Source organism: Rhamphochromis longiceps, linkage group LG11 (assembly GCF_057381845.1).
Source record: "Rhamphochromis longiceps isolate RC_006_pf linkage group LG11, R_longiceps_female_GT1.1, whole genome shotgun sequence".
NCBI lineage: Eukaryota > Metazoa > Chordata > Actinopteri > Cichliformes > Cichlidae > Rhamphochromis > Rhamphochromis longiceps.
This window is the reverse complement of record NC_140567.1, coordinates 22,368,032-22,387,029: the sequence shown is the minus strand read 5'-3', so window position 1 is coordinate 22,387,029 and position 18,998 is coordinate 22,368,032. Positions and strand designations below refer to the sequence as shown.

General features: G+C 39.7%; 3 protein-coding genes and 1 long non-coding RNA gene across 9 annotated transcripts; 3 read left to right on the top strand and 1 right to left on the bottom strand.

Annotated features, from left to right (window-relative positions):
• The first annotated feature begins 124 nt into the window (after positions 1–124).
• Positions 125–1,963, top strand: LOC146659081 (ribonuclease P protein subunit p38-like). Of its 4 annotated transcripts, XM_085422927.1 has the most exons (3): positions 162–374; positions 615–702; positions 780–1,963. In XM_085422927.1, the coding sequence occupies exon 3, from the start codon at positions 793–795 to the stop codon at positions 1,600–1,602; it is 810 nt and encodes a 269-aa protein (XP_085279053.1). In that variant the 5' UTR covers positions 162–374; positions 615–702; positions 780–792; the 3' UTR covers positions 1,603–1,963. The 4 variants fall into 4 exon arrangements, with proteins under 4 accessions (XP_085279052.1, XP_085279053.1, XP_085279054.1 ...); XM_085422926.1 differs by lacking the exon at positions 615–702 and having other exon boundaries at positions 125–278; XM_085422928.1 differs by lacking the exon at positions 615–702 and having other exon boundaries at positions 163–357.
• A 2,750-nt stretch (positions 1,964–4,713) lies between these two features.
• On the bottom strand, positions 4,714–18,288 carry LOC146659078 (uncharacterized). The gene is made up of 3 exons (XR_014913770.1): positions 17,993–18,288; positions 17,754–17,833; positions 4,714–5,168 (listed from the first exon to the last, which is right to left on the bottom strand). It is a non-coding gene; the product is annotated as an uncharacterized LOC146659078 (long non-coding RNA).
• On the top strand, positions 5,371–13,596 carry LOC146659080 (uncharacterized). Its single transcript, XM_085424127.1, has 8 exons — positions 5,371–5,521; positions 6,515–6,633; positions 6,716–6,904; positions 8,332–8,470; positions 8,561–8,821; positions 8,869–9,555; positions 11,019–11,162; positions 11,769–13,596. Exons 4-8 carry the CDS (start codon positions 8,468–8,470, stop codon positions 12,087–12,089), a joined length of 1,416 nt encoding a protein of 471 aa, XP_085280253.1. The 5' UTR covers positions 5,371–5,521; positions 6,515–6,633; positions 6,716–6,904; positions 8,332–8,467; the 3' UTR covers positions 12,090–13,596.
• Positions 15,581–17,407, top strand: LOC146659079 (ribonuclease P protein subunit p38-like). Of its 3 annotated transcripts, none has more exons than XM_085422924.1 (2): positions 15,581–15,722; positions 16,224–17,407. In XM_085422924.1, exon 2 carries the CDS (start codon positions 16,237–16,239, stop codon positions 17,044–17,046), a length of 810 nt encoding a protein of 269 aa, XP_085279050.1. In that variant the 5' UTR covers positions 15,581–15,722; positions 16,224–16,236; the 3' UTR covers positions 17,047–17,407. The 3 variants fall into 3 exon arrangements, with proteins under 3 accessions (XP_085279050.1, XP_085279049.1, XP_085279048.1); XM_085422923.1 differs by having other exon boundaries at positions 15,639–15,801; XM_085422922.1 differs by having other exon boundaries at positions 15,639–15,818.
• Positions 18,289–18,998: the final 710 nt, after the last annotated feature.

Genomic DNA, 18,998 nt, shown 5'->3' with positions numbered 1-18,998 from the left:
GGATTCATGAAGGAGACTTCATGCACTTTTCCCTACATCAGACACTACAGTGTCAGATAACAGTGTTCGCCGCCTCAAACTCCACCTTCACTGCCTTCGCTGACTCTTTGATGATTTGACTGTCGTGTCGCCCTTTCGCCGCTGTTCGGCGCTGTGGGGCTTTTTAAATAAAGTTATTTAAATTGAAACAAAATGGCAGCGCCCTGTGTGTCTCTCATGCAGCTGTGCTGAAGCTGTAAAGAAGACGAGGAGAAATGCGTTACCTGCTTTAACTACAGGTAACGGCGGCTGTGTTTGTTTTTAACACTCGCAGAAGCGAAAAGTTTTTTATTAGAGCCGAAGAAGATCCGAAATTCGGTATGCGTTTTTTATATGTGAGTAAGCTGTTTAACTCATCTTTGGCATTTCTGTGCTTTAATTTAACATCAATAATTATTTACATTTACTGGCCAGTTCATACATCTTCCTTGTGCTGGGTTGGACCCCCATTTTCCTTAAGAACTGCTTTATTTCTTCATGAAAGATTCTTGGGGGATCAACATGTGACCCATGTTGACATGACAGCATTACATTTGTGGCTGCACATACACGATGTGACTCTCCTGTTCCACCAGATCATAAAGGTGCTCTCTCTGATTGAGATCTGGTGATTGTGGAGGTTAAGTACAGGGAACTCATCTGATTGCCTTCATTACCAGTCAGGTGAACGGGTGTACTTAATAAAGTATCCAGTGATTGGTTGCCAGACTCTAAAGCAGTTTTTCTCTCTTTTGTTACAGTGTCGGTTGTTTTATGCTCCAAACAGTCATGGCAGCTCCCGGAAAGCCGACTAAAAAGGAAATCAAAAAGCAGACTCCAGCCAAGACCTCCTTCACCTCACCCTTTGCCTCAAAATGGAGCCCGATCCCCAAAGAGGACATGCACTTCATCCTGAAAACTCTGAAGGATAAGTTGATCTCAATGGGTCTGGAGAAAAAAGAAGTGAAAGTGTTTCGCCCATGGAGGAAAAAGAAAGGCAAAAAACCTGATGTCGCACCACAACCTGTTCCCCAGGTGAGCGATTCCTCCAAAAACGGCTGGACAGATGTGGCAGCCAGATGGCAGCTGGCCATCGGCATCAACGAGGTGACCAAGGCTCTGGAGAGAAACGAACTCAGACTGCTGCTCGTGTGCAAGTCTGTCAAACCGAAACACATGACTAATCACCTGATCGCTCTGAGCACCACCAGAGGAGTGCCGGCCTGCCAGGTGCCTCGCCTGAGCCAGAGTGTGTCGGAGCCGCTGGGGCTGAAAAGCGTGCTCGCCCTCGGGTTCAGACGGTGCTCCTCCAGTGATGATGGGGTGTTTACCGACACTGTCGATGCCATTAAGCCCAGAGTGCCTACATTGGACATGGCATGGCTGCAAGGTGCTAAGCCTGAAGAACCTGTTGCCATGGAGGAGGAGGAAGGTGGTGAAAGAAGGGGACAAAAAAGGAAACTGGAAAGTGAATCTGAGGAGGTGTCAGAGTCTCCCTCCTGCACTCTGCAGCCGCTCCAGGTGAAGAGAATCGTTGCTAACCCTGCAAAGAAAAAGAAAGGGAAGCCGAAGAAAAAGCTGTAAAGTGAAAGAGAAACTTTAAAGACTGTTTAGCTCAGGAGTTTCCAGTGTTGTTTATTTTTTGGTTTTTGAACAGTGCTTGCAGCCTCAGTCTGGACATTACTTATGTGAATAGTTTATATAAAGAATTTCTGGAAGCGTAAAGAGAAAAAAAGGTTTATGGGAACAAGGTTTAGACTTTTCTGCCAAGTATTTTTTATCTGGGGAACCCTCAGACCTTCAGGTTTGCATTCATTGTTTCAGCAGATTAGTAGCATTGCATTTGGTTTCATGCATATTTATACAATTGAATATGGTCTGACTGAAGTTTGAATTTCAATTTGTCCACAATTAAAGCTGGTCTGCACACATTGTTTTTTATAAAGGCAATTAAGTTTTTCCTGGTATTTTGATAGTGCTGTTTGTTTTAAATGGAGCTTGTAATATTTGACCCTCAAATGAAATATATTTCCTCTATATCATAGAGAGGGCTGCCTTTACACCACCACCATCTTGGAGCTGTTCTGCTGGATTACTCGGGTACTAAGTAGAAAGTAGTAGTACATTCATGTTGAAATGTAAGCAGAAGTTTTAGCCCTCATAGGCAAAAATGAGCCAACTTAACTTCCACACAAGGTGCACCTTATCTGATAGAATAGGAAGCATCAATTACATAGTAGCTATTCCCATAATTAAGACATCAACTATGAGTGTTCACAAAATGTCCTTACCCATTTTTCATGCGTGCCATGTTGTCTGCACAGCCGACAGTTCAATAAACCCTGTGTTGATTACAGATTGTGGTTATGTCCTGAAACAAATGGCAGTTGCATTAGATAACTACAGAGCACTTTATGAGCCAACCTGCTTCTTTAATGAGAATTATGGCTCATTAAAGAAGCAGAAGCTCATCAGTGTTCACTGACAGTATTCTCATTAAAGGTATTGCATGACTCAGTGTCTTTCGAACCTCTATGTCCTGTGGATGTCAAATGATATAAATGGTCTAAACATACAACGTATGTTGGCGGCGACGTGGATGATGTGGATGTGCCCGCCCACTGCTGCGGCGGCTAAAGAGACACGACATACAAAAGCAACATGGACACATGGGAGACGAGAAACAGAACCATGAATACTATTAAATCAAAGGACACAAATTAAACCAGATTCACACAGTCCAAAAGATAAACCCTGGATCACTTGACCAAGGGCCATGACACTATCACACAAAATTTAAAGCTGTTCTTTTAAGTAAATAAACGAAGCAGTAGGGAAATTTAATATTTGTTTTTTTTTATTTTTTATTTGCAGCTAAATACACTTTTTGTTGTTTTTTTTAATATTTGCAGCTTTTTGTGCTCCCTATCAAGTGAACCCCTCACCTGAAATAATTTAAATAAAATGACATTTTAAAGTATAAACCCCAACAATCAAATGATCCCCTATGAACAAGCACTGGGCAACGGTGGCCAGGAAAAACTCCCTTTCACAGGAAGAAACCTGAGGCAGAACCAGGTTCAAGAAGGGGCAGTCATCTGCCGCGACTGGTTGGGGGGTGAGGGGCAAAATAAAACTTAAAGGAGAGCACTGCATAGTTATCGGAGGTTGGTGTAGTTGGTGGACCGTGGTTGGAAAGCAGGGGAGGTGGACGCACCTGGGGTGCACATAAGTGGTCCGCAGGTGCGCATCAGTTATAAACACAATGCCACAGGGAGCAGCTGGGTCATTCACGTCAGGTGGACATCTTTGAGAAGACCCAGAAAGCTGCAGGAACAATAAGGGCCGCTGTGGCAAGACCTAAACCTACTTTAAGTAGGCATTTGGCACCACGATGCCACATACCAGTACCCTGAACCTCATCCTGAGGTGGTTGAGCAACAGGAGTCTCAAGTCCCTCAGGTTCAGCAGCATTTTTGGTTTTTGAAAACTGTAATTCTTCCACTTGACACTGAATAGTTTTCAAAGCTTTCTCGAGATCTGCATTCCGTTTCTTTAGTTCATTTCTCTCGCTTTCAGCCTTGGACAGCTGAACAACAATGGTGTTGTTCTGTTCAAGGAGAAACTCTTGCGTTTCCTCAAGTTCATGCACATTTTGCTCAAGTGCTCCAATCTGCAGTGTTATCTTTAAGGGCACCCCCTCTATCTCGCTTATGCGAATTTTCTTTTTGGGCTCCATGCCCTGGACTATTCCTCTCTCCCCTGAGTTGGACGGTCCTTCCTCTCTCGTTTCTCTGTGAGACACTGAATTGCTGGACGGTTCCTGTGACATTTCTATAAAAGTTTCGCAAAAAACAAAACAAAACCGCTAACTGAATAATTTCAGTGTTAAACTATTCTCTTTCCCAAGGATTCCTCGCTTGCGAAAACAACTAGGTGTTTCTTGAAATGCCGAGTTAAAGAAACTGGGGTCTATTTATAGATTTTTCTGGCAGCGACCGTGACGTCAGCCATGACGTCAGCTCTCTTCGATCCTTTGATCCTTTGATTCGATCAAAGGAGGACTAAGCCAACTAACCAACCGTCCTCGGTTTTACTATATTCCGACAGAGGATCCATGTGTGTGACGTCATTCATCCCCGAACTGCTGCTTTGTGAGCTCACAGACAGGACAGACAGCGCGTAGCAACGCGCCTAATGATGTTTAAAGGATCCCGAAGCGCAAGTCCATCTTTTCAGACAAACTGCAAAAGAAATTTCCCTCGTAATGACCATAGCTGGACTGGCCATCGGCCCACCGGGCAAGGTGATTTTTCGTGGAATTACAAAAATCTATTGAATCATATTTACTTTGGTGGAAAGAAAAAAAAATATACCGTTTGGGTATATTTATACCTGACTGAAGTTTGAATTTCAATTTGTCCACAATTAAAGCTGGTCTGCACACATTGTTTTTTATAAAGGCAATTAAGTTTTTCCTGGTATTTTGATAGTGCTGTTTGTTTTAAATGGAGCTTGTAATATTTGACCCTCAAATGAAATATATTTCCTCTATATCATAGAGAGGGCTGCCTTTACACCACCACCATCTTGGAGCTGTTCTGCTGGATTACTCGGGTACTAAGTAGAAAGTAGTAGTACATTCATGTTGAAATGTAAGCAGAAGTTTTAGACCTCATAGGCAAAAATGAGCCAACTTAACTTCCACACAAGGTGCACCTTATCTGATAGAATAGGAAGCATCAATTACATAGTAGCTATTCCCATAATTAAGACATCAACTATGAGTGTTCACAAAATGTCCTTACCCATTTTTCATGCGTGCCATGTTGTCTGCACAGCCGACAGTTCAATAAACCCTGTGTTGATTACAGATTGTGGTTATGTCCTGAAACAAATGGCAGTTGCATTAGATAACTACAGAGCACTTTATGAGCCAACCTGCTTCTTTAATGAGAATTATGGCTCATTAAAGAAGCAGAAGCTCATCAGTGTTCACTGACAGTATTCTCATTAAAGGTATTGCATGACTCAGTGTCTTTCGAACCTCTATGTCCTGTGGATGTCAAATGATATAAATGGTCTAAACATACAACGTATGTTGGCGGCGACGTGGATGATGTGGATGTGCCCGCCCACTGCTGCGGCGGCTAAAGAGACACGACATACAAAAGCAACATGGACACATGGGAGACGAGAAACAGAACCATGAATACTATTAAATCAAAGGACACAAATTAAACCAGATTCACACAGTCCAAAAGATAAACCCTGGATCACTTGATCAGAGATGAGATGTAACAATATCGTTTATATCGATGTAGTCTATGTTACATTATAATTATACTTGTGGAGCCGCAAGTTTGCCTCTCTTTCGTCCACTTTTGTCTCTACGCAACGTTACTCCACCTCGGCTCTCTCCTTCACTGAACACAACTCCCCCTCCCCCATCGCTTCATCTGCAGGCAACAAGATGGACACGGCAGCTATCAAAGAGGATCTGGTCGGTAAAAAGAAAACATTTGAAGATTACTATTTTAGTGCTGTCAGCGTAAAGTTAATGCCGTAACTGCATTAATGGGGCAAATCTCCGTTAACTAGTTACCGCGGATCACCGCGTGCGTGGAGCTGGGCGGCTCTAACGAGCTAACCGGGCTAACGCCTTGACGCACGGCCTAAAATCCTTTCGTTTCCTCAAAAATAGACAGTGCGCCTTATGTATGAATTCTGGTTGTGCTTACTGACCGCGAACCAATTTTATGTGGTACACAGCTTAAAAAAATCTGTCAAAAATGTTTTGGTACGACTTTGCTAAGCTATGAAGCTGCACTGCTTGATTGATTGTTGGATTATTACGGCTACCGAGGAGCCTCGCAGAGTGATACTCTGCTTCAACGTAATATTACCATATTATGTGTATAAGGACCATAAATGGCACCTGTAAGAGACATGGTTACAAAGAGGATTTCAAACTCCAGGCTGTCAGTCACGCAGTAGAACTTGGAAACAGAGCAGCTGCGAAATCTGTCTTTGTTATTATGCTCAGCATCTTTTAGTTTACATTTTGATCGCACAATTGTGAGCTTTTTGTTATGCACAAAACATTGTTTTGGTTTATTTATGGAGCATCATTAATAAATGCACTGATAATTTAAACAGATGCTTCAGGAGTTTTATCCCACTCATACTTTCAATTCAATGTTTGTCATTCTAAGTTGTAAAACCAATCACACACAATTATCCTTGGCATACATAATACATCCCAGTACACTGTTGGTGCATTCCATGTAGAATATAATCTGTTAATAATAAATTAAACATTTGATGTAATGTATATCTTGTAAATTATTTGTTTTACACTGTTTTACATGGCATTTTACAAGGCAGAATCAGCTCACTTTAGTCAAAACAATTAGGACAGGAGAAAAAAATTCTTAAGTAATGTCAGGAAGCTGGTATTTTATTTTAAAACTAATTGCTATTTTTATTTATTTAGAGAATTAAAAGCCAACTCCAGACCACTACTTGTCCTGATTTGTGAGGGACTGACGAAGAGTTGGTAAGGAGAGGAATCAGAACAGGGGTGCCTCCCCCCGCCCCCAAACACATAATCAGGTAATGTAACTTTGGTAATTTGAGATTAATTTAGGTTTCTTTTGAATTGTTGACACTGTCCTCTCCTCTCTTCTCATTATAGTTTTTGTATGCAGTGCCAGTTCTGCTCTTTTGTCTGTTCAAGCCAAGAAGTACTTTTAAGACATCACCAGCTACGACATAGAAGAGGATTTCATTTGCCCTGTGTTTACAGTGACTGAGTCTGTTCGTTTAGGACACGAAGGGCATTGAAGTCTCACCTCAGCAGATCACACAACAGGGCTAAGAAAAGGCAGGCGATCTCAACATTTTTTTTGTGTGTGTGTTTTTTGTGAATTTAAGGAAAACTGTTCACAGCATACATTTATTTCACATATTTTAAGGCACTTAAAAACCCATCAGACTGTATCCTGTCCTTTCCAAAAATGTGACTATGTTACCAACAATTTATCAACCTTTACGTCACACACAAGCAGAAAGCACAAAAAACTCAAAAGATATAAAAAACTGTATTAGACTGATTTCTCATGCAAATGCATGTCCTAGTGAAAGTAGCTCCCCTGATAAATCCTTAAATACCTCTCAGGAGTCAGAGACATTATCAAGTGGTTCAGGTGTAGCATCAAGTGATAAAGAGGACAATGAGTTTGTAGATTACCAATGTCTTGAACATAAAATAGCTAGACTTTTTCTATGCATGCAAATAGGGCTGGGCCATATCATCCCGTTCACGGTAATACCGGTGTAATGTTGGGCAACGATAAGAAAATGAAATATCACGATAGAATATGGGTAAAACGCGCATGCGCAGTGCCTTTGTTTTCATACACACATGGTGAAAAAGGCGACGGGGAATGAGAAGAGTGAAAGTGGATCGTTGAATGAAACGATGAACCAGAACTGGTTTGTAAAAATGCTGCAGCTTCAGTGGTGTGGAACTGGTTTAGCTTTCGTCCGTCAGATACACAACAAAGCACTATTTTTGGTAGAGCATGCTAGCGGGCCGTCGTTATTACCATGTTGTTTGGAAAATACGGCACACTTAAAATCAATCCTTTGATTTTTCTGATTTGGTCATATTGCCCTGCTCTACATGCAAACATTGTTACATGTTTCTAAAAGGGCTTTGCAGGAAATTATTGAGGAAATTAGTGACATTTTAAAATTTTCTCAGGTTCATTCATTTCAAAGAATCAAAGAGGTGCTTGCTGAACAGAACATTGAGGCAGATGATGATGTAATAAAAATTTTAAATGATGCACTTTTCAAAACCAACCCATTATTTATCTCAACAGAACCAAAAGGTGCATTATCTACCGATTACAAGAGAAATATTTATTTCAAGAATAATTTTCATGTATGTGAGCCTAAAGAGTACACCTACAAAGCGAGAACTAGAAATACATTTGTTTATGTCTCAGTAAACCAGGTCTTGGAGAACTTATTGAAAGAGAAAAGTTTCTTTGAAAAGTTAGCATTTGATAAAGAAATTAGTGAAGGTTACAGATCATTTAGAGATGGGCAGTATTTTTAAACAACAAGCTTTTAGGATTGCAAGATACTTGCATTAGTTTAGCTTTGTATATTGACGACTTTGAAATATGCAACCCTTTAGGAACATCTCGAAAAATTCATAAAATAACTGCAATAAATAACTGACTCTGGGAAAGTGTCATTTGTTGCTACAAAGCTCTCCTCTTGGTTTATGGAACATTACAGATCGGCTTGACAGCAGCTACAAAGATCTGGAAATACTTGACCCAGAAGATTTGAATGATTACCACCCTTTAGCTGAATACTGCGTAGCTGGACAACTGATGGTGACACCTGTTACGTGCCTCCTGCATTGAAAGTGATGGTATGTATTATTCTTAAATAGTTTTCAGTTGATTACTTTGAATTCGTTAATTATTTAGAATTGTGCCCTTTTTTTGGTTTGTCTTCACAGGCCCTGTTATTGCGAGTCCACGTCAGTCCAAAACTTATCAGAAAAATCCAACTGTCCACTGTTCCAGAATCTGTGAAGCAGCTTCAAGATGAACTACAAGCAAAGCTTGGACTTGAAGGTGACTTTGCAATACAATATGAAGACCCAGATTTTGGGAACGCACTTTGCAACCTGATGGATATTAATGAGCTACCTGCTGGACGGGCAGTGTTGCACCTCATTTGGGAGGAAAATGCATCAGCCTCGCCACCAGACTCCATCTGATCATAGCGCCATCTCATCTATTGATACAGCCAGTGTGAGTTCAGCATCTTCTTTCAGCCCATCCTCATCCACCCAGACCTACATGCGTAGCACTTCAGTGGCCAAATCCATTTCCTAGCCCAACCTTTTCCTATGATGTAGAGTTAAAACTTTGCAAGGGCAACGAGGTATATGAGAAAGCAGGGGCAAATTTAAGTGTAACAAGAGACATCAAGATGGAAGTTCTAGACAAGCTGGCACAAGAAATGTTTGCAATCAAAGCCTACCCTGACAAGAATGAAATAACGTCTGTTGCCCAGGAGCTAGTTTCAAAACATCCCTGCCTCAAAGAGCCCGGCAATGGCACAGGATATGATGGTTGGGCAACAAGCATTAAGTTCAAGCTTGCCAACTACCGTTCCAAGCTAAGTCAAGCTGAATGTAGTGAAGTTGCAGACAATCGAAAAAAAAGAGGGGAAGAAGATGACAGTGGCACAAATAGATTTTCCTTAAAGAAACCAAAGCGAGGTGAAGTCAACTTTATCCCTGATGCCCCAGAAAACTACAATAATGAGTCTCTTGAAAATGAAAGATGCATTTTGGAAGATGAAATGAAGAGGGATAAGAACATGGCACTCATCACCCAAAAGATGGACATCACATTCTCTCTCAGGAGGAAAGAAGTTGTGGAGATGCAGCCCTTGGTCAAGGAAATGCAGCTCAGATGGCCAGCTCTCTTCTTGAAAGAACAGGTTAGATAATCTCTTAAATATTTAAAGGAAAACTTCCATTTTTTTTCAGTGTGGTCTTATTTCTAGAATGGAAAACGTTCATTTACTCACCCAGACAAATTTCAAGGTATTTGGAGTTGTTAGAAAGAAATTTTAATCCCAATGTTACGAGTCAGTCGTTTTGCAGGAGAGAGCTGAGCCACGGTTATGGGGAAAGGATTCACTGAGACAACTAAGAAATGCCTGAATTAAGCCAAAAACCACTGTGGAGGGTTTTTAATCTAAGGAAATAACATTAAAATGTGTTTAAAAGCTCCAAAAAGTTGATTTTATATGATATAAAAATTTTTTTGAACAACTCCAAATGCCTCGAAACTTGTCTGGGTGAGTAAATGAACGTGAGCGCCATTTCTTGTGCCCTTGAGAAATATCTGTTTGTATCACTCCAATATCTTGTAGAAAAGGTTGAAGGCTACCGTTGAGCTAACAATGCTAATGGTAAAATATAAAAAAAATAGTTGGCTCTAAAAATATGAAGCTAATTTTGGTATTACCAACAACTCGATTGAAGTGAAATCTATTTACTTGTCAACTTACCGTGTATAATAATGGATTGCATTTATTTCGCTCTTTGCTGGGCACCCAAAGCGCTTTACAATTCCACTACTTACTCACTCTCACATTCACACATCGGTGCAGGGAAACCACAGTTATAGCCACAGCTGCCCTGGGGTAGACTGACAGAAGCGACGCTGCCATATCGCACATTGGCCCCTCTGGCCAACACCAGTAGGTGGTAGCGTAAAGGGTCTTGCCCAAGGATACAACGACCAGGACAGAGAGAGCTGGGGGACAGAACCAGCATCCTTCCGGTTATAGATGAGCTTCCCAACCCCCTGAACCACGGTTTTTGCAATGACTTGTCTTCACTGGGCATCTAGAATCTTTTGGTGCTGACCCTTAGCAGGCAACAGCCATGAAACTCACAGAACAGGATTGAGAAAGTCACTTGCGTGTTATGAAAGTATCCAAATTTGACCACAGGATGTTATTCTTACTTCATTCTTACATAACTACAAAATTAATGAAATTTTTGCAATGAATTTAAAATACAATTTACTGATTTATTTCTTTTCTTCAATGCATCCTGTAACAGTTGAAACCATTATTTTGTCTAATCAGCATTTGATTAGGTATTCTATATACTTAATGTAAAATCTGCCGATCAGATTTTTCTTTTTCTTTTTTTTAAATGCGTCAGTTATAATTTGTACCACCACTACCACTAAAAGGGGGAAAAAAAAATCCAATCAAGACCTGACAAATAGATCAGCCGAGACTAACTAAATGTTTTGAAATTAAGCTGTTTTAACCAAATTTGAAAACAATGTCATTTTTATATAATGTACCTTTAAAAGTTTTCTATTTTTTTTTTTTAATTTATTTATTTTTTAATATTTTTTTTATTTTTTGTTGCTTTGTAGATTTGTGCGGAATTCTCACGCATTACCAAGGATCTCATGGCTGCCCTCGACACTTACTCACTTCGGCTGATTAAGCTGTATCGAATTAAAAAAGCTGCTTTCTGCAATGACATGGATTCCCTGTTGCGGAAGTTTGATGAACAGGTAATATATATAAAAATGTATTGGTGTCTGGTTTATGAGGAACCTGAAGTTCCCACTGTAAAGAAAGATATTTTAACAATTTTTACATCAATTTAGTAAATATTCAATAGTTTTCAGAAAGTGTCCTGAATGGGATTATAAGCTAACAAGCAGCGCTGTGTGTTTGGCAGATGGCAGGTCATGGCACTTTTTGTTATACATGTTGTAATAAGTGTGCTACATTTCTTGCACATCAAAATTACTTTAAAAAAACAACTGACAAAACCATGAGCAATTATCTGCAATAACTAATTTCAACATCTTATTTCTTAAGACTGTATTTTTAGCAACAAAACTTAATGTGTTTTAAAAACAAAATGGTAGGTTTATAAATGAGACTGAGTCTTATTTGATTTCCTTGTTTTAGGTCTCAAACATAGTCGAGCATTGATGAACCATCAGTTTGGAAGGGTTACCGATATTTGTTCGCGACGACGAGACCAAACTCTTCTTAACATGTCTGGTGAGCATGCAGATCTACTCAATCTTCGGATTTGGTTTTCAGAGACTTATATGTACTGGGGGTTTTTTTTTTGTTTTGTTTTTGTTTTTGTTTTTTTTGCATAGGATACAGATCCAGTTGAGAGGGCAACCCGAGGTGTTACGGTGGGCATCCTCACTGTTCTGGAGGACTACGTGGGACCCAACTCGCAGTCCACAGTGGTCAACACTGCCATTGTTTTGGAAGAGGACATTATTCTTGATGATCTGCCAGACCTTCCCACTGCCTTTGCCTACCTGTTTGGCCTACTTTATGGGCTCAACATGGATTTTCCCAAAGAACTCAAGTACACATTTAAAGCTGTGCAACACATTTTTATGGAGTTGACATCTACCTGTTCCCAGAGGATAAGAAGCTTCAAAACAAAGCTCTTAACCAAAGTCTAACCTATTTGACAACATGTTCAACTCAAATGCAACTTGTGGAAAACAGAATCAGCAATTTGCTTTGATTTACAGTTTTTGGGTTTCGTGGTAAGTTGCTCCGAAAAAAGTTGATTTCTGGCTTTAAGAAAATGGTAAGGTTCACCTCGTCCTGAGGTGGTTGAGCAACAGGAGTCTCAAGTCCCTCAGGTTCAGCAGCATTTTTGGTTTTTGAAAACTGTAATTCTTCCACTTGACACTGAATAGTTTTCAAAGCTTTCTCGAGATCTGCATTCCGTTTCTTTAGTTCATTTCTCTCGCTTTCAGCCTTGGACAGCTGAACAACAATGGTGTTGTTCTGTTCAAGGAGAAACTCTTGCGTTTCCTCAAGTTCATGCACATTTTGCTCAAGTGCTCCAATCTGCAGTGTTATCTTTAAGGGCACCCCCTCTATCTCGCTTATGCGAATTTTCTTTTTGGGCTCCATGCCCTGGACTATTCCTCTCTCCCCTGAGTTGGGCGGTCCTTCCTCTCTCGTTTCTCTGTGAGACACTGAATTGCTGGACGGTTCCTGTGACATTTCTATAAAAGTTTCGCACAAAACAAAACCGCTAACTGAATAATTTCTTTCTTTTTTTTATTGACATTTTAGAATCACTATACAATACCATCAACTTCAGCTATCTTTCAGTACATATATTTTTTCTTTTTTTCTATATTTAAACAACTAAAATATCCATACAATAAGAACGAAAGAAGAAGCAAAGAAAAAGAAGCAAAACAACATAAATAAAAAATACATAAGGAAAAAGGAAAGATAAATAAATATAGGGAGTGTTTTTGTTTCCATTAATGTAACTAATATTTCCTCTAGTCTTCTAGTAGTTAACAAAGTCAAAATCTTTTTTCTTTTTTTTTTTTCTGTGATGGCTTTTTTCCTGCTGCCAGTAAAATATTAAACAAGTATTTATCGTTCTTTGTCCATCCTTCTGGAATAAGTCCAAATAATAGACTTTTACTTTCCAAAGGTAAATATCTTCCAAATGTCTCTTGTATTGCTGCATGTATTCCCTTCCACTAAGTTTTAATAACATGACAGTCCCAGAAAATGTGATGGTGATTAGCATTTGTATTTCCACAATTTCTCCAGCAAGTGGGAGGGTTACCTTCATAGTGAGATTTTTGGTGAGGTGTAATAAAATATCTTATCAGGCATTTCCACCCAAATTCCCTCCAGCTCTGTGAGCTGCTACGTTTCCATTGATATGCCCATATTGTTGTCCACTCATCCTCCTTTTATCTCTATTCCTCCCTCAATTTCCCATTTTGTTTTGATATACAAGGTTGAGTGTAATTTCATATTTGTTAATCCTTTATAGAGGTCACCTAAAATACCTCTATTTTTATTTGAACTATATGCCCTTTTAAATACGTCTAGCAGCTGTTTACTCAATTCAGCCTTAGCTTTTATCGTTTTATTGACAAAATGCCTCATCTGTAGATATCTATAAAAATCCTGTGTTTCTAATGAATATTTATCTTTCATTTTATCAAAACTAATTAGTCTCCCTTCCTCCATTACCATACATAAAGCTGTTAATCCTTTATATGTCCAATCTTTGAATCTGGTGTCCAATTTATTTGGAGCAAAATGTGTGTCATATGCACACCACTTAAGAACTGCTATATCCTCTTCTAGTTTATATTCTTTTATTACTGTTTCCCAAATTTTAAAAGTCAACTTGATCCATGGATTTTCAATAGTTTTTATTAAATTTTGCAAGCTTCTGTCTGCTATAATAGCTTGTATGGGGATGGAAGTCAGACCCTCCTCAATGGCTTTCCATTGAGCATCGTATGAAGGATTACATCAGCATATCATAGGCCTTAATTGTGCTGCCCAATAATATTCCCTAAGAGAAGGTAAGCCCCACCCCCCTTTTCCTTTGTTAAGTTGTAGGGTTTTAAATCTAATTCGGGGCCTTTTTCCTTGCCGTATGTATCTTGACAAAATTTTGTCCCATTCATTAAACTGTTTCTGGTTAATTTCTATTGGTAGTGTTTGAAATAAATATAATAATTTAAGAAGAATATTAATTTTAATTGAGTCTATTCTCGAATATAAACTTAAATATGGAATTAAATTCCATCTCGCTATATCTTTCTTAATTTTTTTCTGTATTGGTAAATAATTTCGTTCTAATAGTTCTGTAAGATCCTTAGGTATTATGACTCCTAGATATTTAAAGTACTCTGTTTGCCATGCTAATTGATACTTATTTTTAATTTCTTCTGATGGAATATAATTGTACTTAAGCAATTGTGTTTTACTCATATTAACCCTATATCCAGATAGTCGACTAAAGTATTCAAATGATTGCATTAATTTAGGTAAAGAATTTGATGGTTGACCCAAAAATATTAAAATATCATCTGCATAGCAGGCTAATTTCTTAACTGCACTACTGTATAGCTCTGTGTAAATAATCATTCTGTACATTCGATAATCTTTAATCCTACAACTGTTTACAACTTGCATAGTTCCCATTTCTGTATAGCTGTATATCCCAGATTCTGTAAAGTTATTTATTTCATATTCTGTATAGTTTTTCATATTTATATCCTGTTCATATCCTGTACATAGCTTGTACTCACTACAGCCTGTACATACTTATAGTTATAGAATATTCACAACATACTTCATACCGTGTACATTATAACATACCATAATAGACCCATTTCTGTAATATACTCACATATCTATATTATTGCTAATATATATTGTAATATATCTATATCACTAAAGCACTTCTGGATGGATGCAAACTGCATTTCGTTGCCCTGTACCTGTGCATGTGCAATGACAATAAAGTTGAATTCTATTCTATTCTATTCTAATTTATGCTCCTTTTCATGGATATTAATACCTTCTACTTCTTTATTTTGTCTTATATATTGAGCCAATAACTGAATAATTTCAATGTTAAACTGTTCTCTTTCCCAAGGATTCCTGGCTTACGAAAACAACTAGGTGTTTCTTGAAATGCTGAGTTAAAGAAACGGGTCTATTTAAGGATTTTTCTGGCAGCGACCGTGACGTCAGCCGTGACGTCAGCTCTCTTTGATCCTTTGATTCGATCAAAGGAACTGATAATTATAGACCACAGGAACCATTTTTAATATGCGCAAAGACCTAAATACCTTTTTAACCTTTTAATGAAGTATTTGAATAAATAAACCTTTTTATTTTATATGTTTCATTTTATTCATATTATTGCTTGGTGTAAAAAATCACTTTTGAGTGCATTTAAACCAATTGATTAATTGGTTTAGAAAAGCCTACTTTCTATTTCCTGTGCTCGTGCACTTTTACTCCAGCGGATTCATGAAGGAGACTTCATGCACTTTTCCCTACATCAGACACTACAGTGTCAGATAACAGTGTTCGCCGCCTCAAACTCCACCTTCACTGCCTTCGCTGACTCTTTGATGATTTGACTGTCGTGTCGCCCTTTCGCCGCTGTTCGGCAATGTGGGGCTTTTTAAATAAAGTTATTTAAATTGAAACAAAATGGCAGCGCCCTGTGTGTCTCTCATGCAGCTGTGCTGAAGCTGTAAAGAAGACGAGGAGAAATGCGTTACCTGCTTTAACTACAGGTAACGGCGGCTGTGTTTGTTTTTAACACTCGCAGAAGCGAAAAGTTTTTTATTAGAGCCGAAGAAGATCCGAAATTCGGTATGCGTTTTTTATATGTGAGTAAGCTGTTTAACTCATCTTTGGCATTTCTGTGCTTTAATTTAACATCAATAATTATTTACATTTACTGGCCAGTTCATACATCTTCCTTGTGCTGGGTTGGACCCCCATTTGCCTTAAGAACTGCTTTATTTCTTCATGAAAGATTCTTGGGGGATCAACATGTGACCCATGTTGACATGACAGCATTACATTTGTGGCTGCACATACACGATGTGACTCTCCTGTTCCACCAGATCATAAAGGTGCTCTCTCTGATTGAGATCTGGTGATTGTGGAGGTTAAGTACAGGGAACTCATCTGATTGCCTTCATTACCAGTCAGGTGAACGGGTGTACTTAATAAAGTATCCAGTGATTGGTTGCCAGACTCTAAAGCAGTTTTTCTCTCTTTTCTTACAGTGTCGGTTGTTTTATGCTCCAAACAGTCATGGCAGCTCCCGGAAAGCCGACTAAAAAGGAAATCAAAAAGCAGACTCCAGCCAAGACCTCCTTCACCTCACCCTTTGCCTCAAAATGGAGCCCGCTCCCCCAAGAGGACATGCACTTCATCCTGAAAACTCTGAAGGATAAGTTGATCTCAATGGGTCTGGAGAAAAAAGAAGTGAAAGTGTTTCGCCCATGGAGGAAAAAGAAAGGCAAAAAACCTGATGTCGCACCACAACCTGTTCCCCAGGTGAGCGATTCCTCCAAAAACGGCTGGACAGATGTGGCAGCCAGACGGCAGCTGGCCATCGGCATCAACGAGGTGACCAAGGCTCTGGAGAGAAACGAACTCAGACTGCTGCTCGTGTGCAAGTCTGTCAAACCGAAACACACGACTAATCACCTGATCGCTCTGAGCACCACCAGAGGAGTGCCGGCCTGCCAGGTGCCTCGCCTGAGCCAGAGTGTGTCGGAGCCGCTGGGGCTGAAAAGCGTGCTCGCCCTCGGGTTCAGACGGTGCTCCTCCAGTGATGATGGGGTGTTTACCGACACTGTCGATGCCATTAAGCCCAGAGTGCCTACATTGGACATGGCATGGCTGCAAGGTGCTAAGCCTGAAGAACCTGTTGCCATGGAGGAGGAGGAAGGTGGTGAAAGAAGGGGACAAAAAAGGAAACTGGAAAGTGAATCTGAGGAGGTGTCAGAGTCTCCCTCCTGCACTCTGCAGCCGCTCCAGGTGAAGAGAATCGTTGCTAACCCTGCAAAGAAAAAGAAAGGGAAGCCGAAGAAAAAGCTGTAAAGTGAAAGAGAAACTTTAAAGACTGTTTAGCTCAGGAGTTTCCAGTGTTGTTTATTTTTTGGTTTTTGAACAGTGCTTGCAGCCTCAGTCTGGACATTACTTATGTGAATAGTTTATATAAAGAATTTCTGGAAGCGTAAAGAGAAAAAAAGGTTTATGGGAACAAGGTTTAGACTTTTCTGCCAAGTATTTTTTATCTGGGGAACCCTCAGACCTTCAGGTTTGCATTCATTGTTTCAGCAGATTAGTAGCATTGCATTTGGTTTCATGCATATTTATACAATTGAATATGGTCTGACTGAAGTTTGAATTTCAATTTGTCCACAATTAAAGCTGGTCTGCACACATTGTTTTTTATAAAGGCAATTAAGTTTTTCCTGGTATTTTGATAGTGCTGTTTGTTTTAAATGGAGCTTGTAATATTTGACCCTCAAATGAAATATATTTCCTCTATATCATAGAGAGGGCTGCCTTTACACCACCACCATCTTGGAGCTGTTCTGCTGGATTACTCGGGTACTAAGTAGAAAGTAGTAGTACATTCATGTTGAAATGTAAGCAGAAGTTTTAGCCCTCATAGGCAAAAATGAGCCAACTTAACTTCCACACAAGGTGCACCTTATCTGATAGAATAGGAAGCATCAATTACATAGTAGCTATTCCCATAATTAAGACATCAACTATGAGTGTTCACAAAATGTCCTTACCCATTTTTCATGCGTGCCATGTTGTCTGCACAGCCGACAGTTCAATAAACCCTGTGTTGATTACAGATTGTGGTTATGTCCTGAAACAAATGGCAGTTGCATTAGATAACTACAGAGCACTTTATGAGCCAACCTGCTTCTTTAATGAGAATTATGGCTCATTAAAGAAGCAGAAGCTCATCAGTGTTCACTGACAGTATTCTCATTAAAGGTATTGCATGACTCAGTGTCTTTCGAACCTCTATGTCCTGTGGATGTCAAATGATATAAATGGTCTAAACATACAACGTATGTTGGCGGCGACGTGGATGATGTGGATGTGCCCGCCCACTGCTGCGGCGGCTAAAGAGACACGACATACAAAAGCAACATGGACACATGGGAGACGAGAAACAGAACCATGAATACTATTAAATCAAAGGACACAAATTAAACCAGATTCACACAGTCCAAAAGATAAACCCTGGATCACTTGACCAAGGGCCATGACACTATCACACAAAATTTAAAGCTGTTCTTTTAAGTAAATAAACGAAGCAGTAGGGAAATTTAATATTTGTTTTTTTTATTTTTGATTTGCAGCTAAATACACCTTTTTTTTAAAAAAAATTTTTATTTGCAGCTTTTTGTGCTCCCTATCAAGTGAACCCCTCACCTGAAATAATTTAAATAAAATGACATTTTAAAGTATAAACCCCAACAATCAAATGATCCCCTATGAACAAGCACTGGGCAACGGTGGCCAGGAAAAACTCCCTTTCACAGGAAGAAACCTGAGGCAGAACCAGGTTCAAGAAGGGGCAGTCATCTGCCGCGACTGGTTGGGGGGTGAGGGGCAAAATAAAACTTAAAGGAGAGCACTGCATAGTTATCGGAGGTTGGTGTAGTTGGTGGACCGTGGTTGGAAAGCAGGGGAGGTGGACGCACCTGGGGTGCACATAAGTGGTCCGCAGGTGCGCATCAGTTATAAACACAATGCCACAGGGAGCAGCTGGGTCATTCACGTCAGGTGGACATCTTTGAGAAGACCCAGAAAGCTGCAGGAACAATAAGGGCCGCTGTGGCAAGACCTAAACCTACTTTAAGTAGGCATTTGGCACCACGATGCCACATACCAGTACCCTGAACCTCATCCTGAGGTGGTTGAGCAACAGGAGTCTCAAGTCCCTCAGGTTCAGCAGCATTTTTGGTTTTTGAAAACTGTAATTCTTCCACTTGACACTGAATAGTTTTCAAAGCTTTCTC

What these genes read in the sequence shown, in the direction of transcription:
- LOC146659081 (XM_085422926.1), top strand. Translation starts at nt 793, where the DNA reads ATGCTCCAAACAGTCATGGCAGCTCCCGGAAAGCCGACTAAAAAGGAA.
- LOC146659080 (XM_085424127.1), top strand. An exon ending in CTCTCTTCTTGAAAGAACAG is followed by an intron (nt 9,556 to 11,018) that starts GTTAGATAATCT and finishes GTTGCTTTGTAG; the next exon opens with ATTTGTGCGGAATTCTCACG. An exon ending in TGCGGAAGTTTGATGAACAG is followed by an intron (nt 11,163 to 11,768) that starts GTAATATATATA and finishes TTTTTTGCATAG; the next exon opens with GATACAGATCCAGTTGAGAG.
- LOC146659079 (XM_085422924.1), top strand. Translation starts at nt 16,237, where the DNA reads ATGCTCCAAACAGTCATGGCAGCTCCCGGAAAGCCGACTAAAAAGGAA.